General features: G+C 42.6%; 1 protein-coding gene across 4 annotated transcripts; it reads right to left on the bottom strand.

The window, feature by feature from the left end:
• Positions 1–205: 205 nt before the first annotated feature.
• LOC137825527 (protein LATERAL ROOT PRIMORDIUM 1) lies at positions 206–2,912 on the bottom strand. 4 transcript variants are annotated; one of them, XM_068631214.1, is made up of 3 exons: positions 2,555–2,912; positions 1,095–2,459; positions 206–865 (listed from the first exon to the last, which is right to left on the bottom strand). In XM_068631214.1, the coding sequence occupies exons 2-3, from the start codon at positions 1,783–1,785 to the stop codon at positions 513–515; spliced, it is 1,044 nt and encodes a 347-aa protein (XP_068487315.1). In that variant the 5' UTR covers positions 1,786–2,459; positions 2,555–2,912; the 3' UTR covers positions 206–512. The 4 variants fall into 4 exon arrangements, with proteins under 4 accessions (XP_068487315.1, XP_068487317.1, XP_068487313.1 ...); XM_068631216.1 differs by having other exon boundaries at positions 1,095–1,955; XM_068631212.1 differs by having other exon boundaries at positions 2,551–2,869.
• Positions 2,913–3,313: the final 401 nt, after the last annotated feature.

Below are 3,313 nucleotides of genomic sequence, written 5' to 3'. Positions count from 1 at the left end.
TATGATGTGCTTTATGCTGAAGCTTTTGATTGTGGGTATAATAATACTGTAGATTTCACCTTTCACCAATTAAAATCTATAATAATGAAAATAAAGGGGAGTAAAATGCAAAACAAAAGTCATTAGGTTCAAAAGAAAAGTAGAGATAATCTTTGCAAACTGGCAATCAATAATGGTATAACTAAAATTAAAATAGTGAACCAAGTAAAACAAGTTTTATCCACCTTTTGTTTCCATTTTGAGTTAATTTAGTACATAAAGAAACTATTTGTTTAACAGTTAGATAGTGAGGGTGGCTTGACATTCCATGATGATCTCATGCAATGACAGTGGCCAAATTGGGCGAGAAAGAATAGAACTAAAATCAAGTTGAAAAATGGCAGAAAGAAAGAGTAACATATGCAATAAAGATACAAAATCCTAGAAGAAAATTATAGATTTTGAACCACAACCTACGTCAGCCACTCCAAGCCCATGTACTAATATCTTGCACTTGGAAAGACCCTTTGAGTTCAATTCATTGGATTACCATAAGCAGAAGAACCCCCAAGTAACCCTCCACCAGAAGCTGCATAAACATCAGAAGGATCCATCATTGGAGAAGAAGAAACCCCATTTCTCCCCATCCCACCGCTGCCTCCACTCCCACTTCCACCACCCAAATGCAACTCAGATAGGTTTGGATACACATCCCTATTCTCCACCCCTTGATCATAGAGAAACCCTTTGAACACGTGACCACCAATCTTTACCACAGCCTGATACGCATACTCATCTTCTCCATCCTCCACCGCCGTCACTCTAACACACTTGAAAACCGCTGGTGCACGTACTTGCCCAGGTAAAGACTCCTTGAAACCCGCATCTGCACACAATTCAACCAGTTAAACAACCTCCAAACTCCTAGTCAAAGCATCAACACAAAAGAAACTACAATGCATGAGTTTTGTTTGTGTGTAATCATGCAAACTTATCAAGAAAATCTGCAGCTTTAGCATCTACCACTGTGTCTCAACAAGAACAGGACTGACTATGGAGCGCATGGGAAACCAAAAGAAAGAAAGAAAAAGTTATTGTGAAAGGAAAGTACAAACCTTGATGGCTAGAGCTAGTGTCAAAGCTTCTAGGAGGGGTGGTGTTAGAAGTGGAAGTGTGAGATGTTGTAGTGGTTTGTGAAGCAATGAGTCTAGGTTTTTTAGTCCCGGAGGTGGAGCCACTGGAACCAGCAACAGCCACAGTAGCCGTGGTCATGAGCTGGCGCTCTCTCCGGCGTGCCGCTGGAACCCATGTGCTCTTAACATGGGTAGGGCAATCGAAACCTCGACTTTTGCAACAAGTCCTACACCTTCTATTGGTACAATCTTTCTTGGCCTGGTTTCCGCAATCTTGGCACGTTGTTCCCCCACTACTAGTACCCGAAGCAGTTAGACCGCCACTGTTTTGAACCAAATTTCCAGAACTCGTGTTGCTTTGGTCTAGAAGCCCCTGTTGCTGCTGCTTCTTCATGTAATGGCTCTGATGGGGCGTTTGATCTTGCCAAAACTGAATTCCCCCACCGCGTGTCCTATTTCCTAGGAAGTTGTCGGGTTCCAGACACGGCGTGGTGGCGAGCAGGGGGATGACGCCGACACCGAGTGCAGTGGCGGGGTTGAGGGAATCCGCCATGACAGGGTCGTGTGGGGGCGGTTGCTGGTGGTGGTGATGGTGGTGGAACGATGAGGCTGGCGCCACCACGAACATTCCCATTTCGGGGTAATTGATAGACCTATTGGTGCCGGGCCACATTCCGGCGGTGGGTCCGGTTGCGGCTGCTGGGGCGGCAGGACCCGCATTGAAGCCGAGGGAGAGGTCGTCGACGGGGACAGCTCGGCCACCACCAGCACCTGAGGAAGTAGTCGCTGTCCAGTCCGCAAAGGCACCAGAATCTGAAGGTAACCTCCTTGTAGTAGCCACAACTGAAAGTGCTTGATTTCTCAGATCAAAGACAAAAATAAATAATATACAGTTTCCTTATGCTGTTGATGAAGGTAGGATGTATAGTGTGTGGGAAGCACAGAACTATTGAAGAAGAAGATGAAGCATAGATCTTCTAATAACTATGTGGTGTTGTGTGTGTGAGAGTATATATTTATATATATTATTAATGGTTTATATATGAGGGTGTATCTAATGTGGGTGTTATTCTTCTCGGTGTGGGGTCTGTGTCTGTGGCAGGGAAAGAATTTGTTGGTGGAGGAAAAGAGAAGTTCTCTTTTGATGGAGTTTGTTGGTGAGATGAGATGAGAGATCTTGTTGTTTGTTGGGGGGTGAGAGTTGAGTAAACTTAGATTTTTCTCTCTCTATGAAAAGGAAGGGAAAAAGAACAACTTCTCTGCTTCTTCTGTTTCTGCTTCTGCTGCTATTGTGGTTACTACTACTGTCACTTTGGCTTTTTTCACAGGAAGAAAAAGTTTTGGTTTCTGAGTAAGAAAGAAAGAAAATCAGTTTCTGAAGGGTCCAGCAGAGTGCAGAGTGAGCAGTGAATGAGAAAATGCAATAACGACTTCTTACTTACTGTGTCTCTCTTCCTATCTTCTATCTTCTATCTTTTTTTTTATTTTTCTCTCTTTTCCTTTGTTATTGTTGCCGACCTTTCTTTTCTCTCTTCTTGATCATCATCTTCTTCTTCTTCCTCCCTCCACAAACCTTATAGTTTGTAATTTGATCTTCTTCCTATAAACACCTTTGTCTTCCTTTGTTTCTCTTGGCTATGGCTTTGGCTTGTTATGGAAAGTGAAAGTGAAATTGCTTCCTTTCTCCTTCTCTCTCTCCAATAATCAGCTCTGATAATAAGTAGTAGAAAGAGAGAGGAAGAGAAGAAAGAGAGCATAAAGACTTTTGTTCTCTTGTTTTTGTAATTTTATGGAACCTCTAAGAACTCACATGTCGCCACTCATTATTTGTGGGCTCTGGCGCGTGGCACTCACTCTCGCGTGTAGTGTAATTCTCACCCCACAATGCCTACACTGCACCACTCATGTCTCAATCCCACAATCCCACAGATCGGCGCGTGCACGCAACCTCGCTCTGGATGTTATTTATTTTTGAGAATAAAATTAAACCATGTTGTTGAGTAGCACTCAGCTATATACTGTAGTCTATAATCTAAGGTGTCATCCATATCTTTTCCTTTTTTCCTAAGATAGTCCTTCAAACCCATATCTATGAATTCTTTTCTATAGATCATCTCTGTCAGATCTCAATTTATTCACACTCTCTTTAAACTAACAAAACTTTCTCTTTTCTTTCTCACCCATTTATCTGCATATCCTCA

Source organism: Phaseolus vulgaris, chromosome 8, assembly GCF_000499845.2.
Source record: "Phaseolus vulgaris cultivar G19833 chromosome 8, P. vulgaris v2.0, whole genome shotgun sequence".
Classification (NCBI taxonomy): Eukaryota; Viridiplantae; Streptophyta; class Magnoliopsida; order Fabales; family Fabaceae; genus Phaseolus; species Phaseolus vulgaris.
The sequence above is the reverse complement of the archived record's forward strand: the minus strand, read 5'-3'. Positions and strand labels throughout refer to the sequence as shown.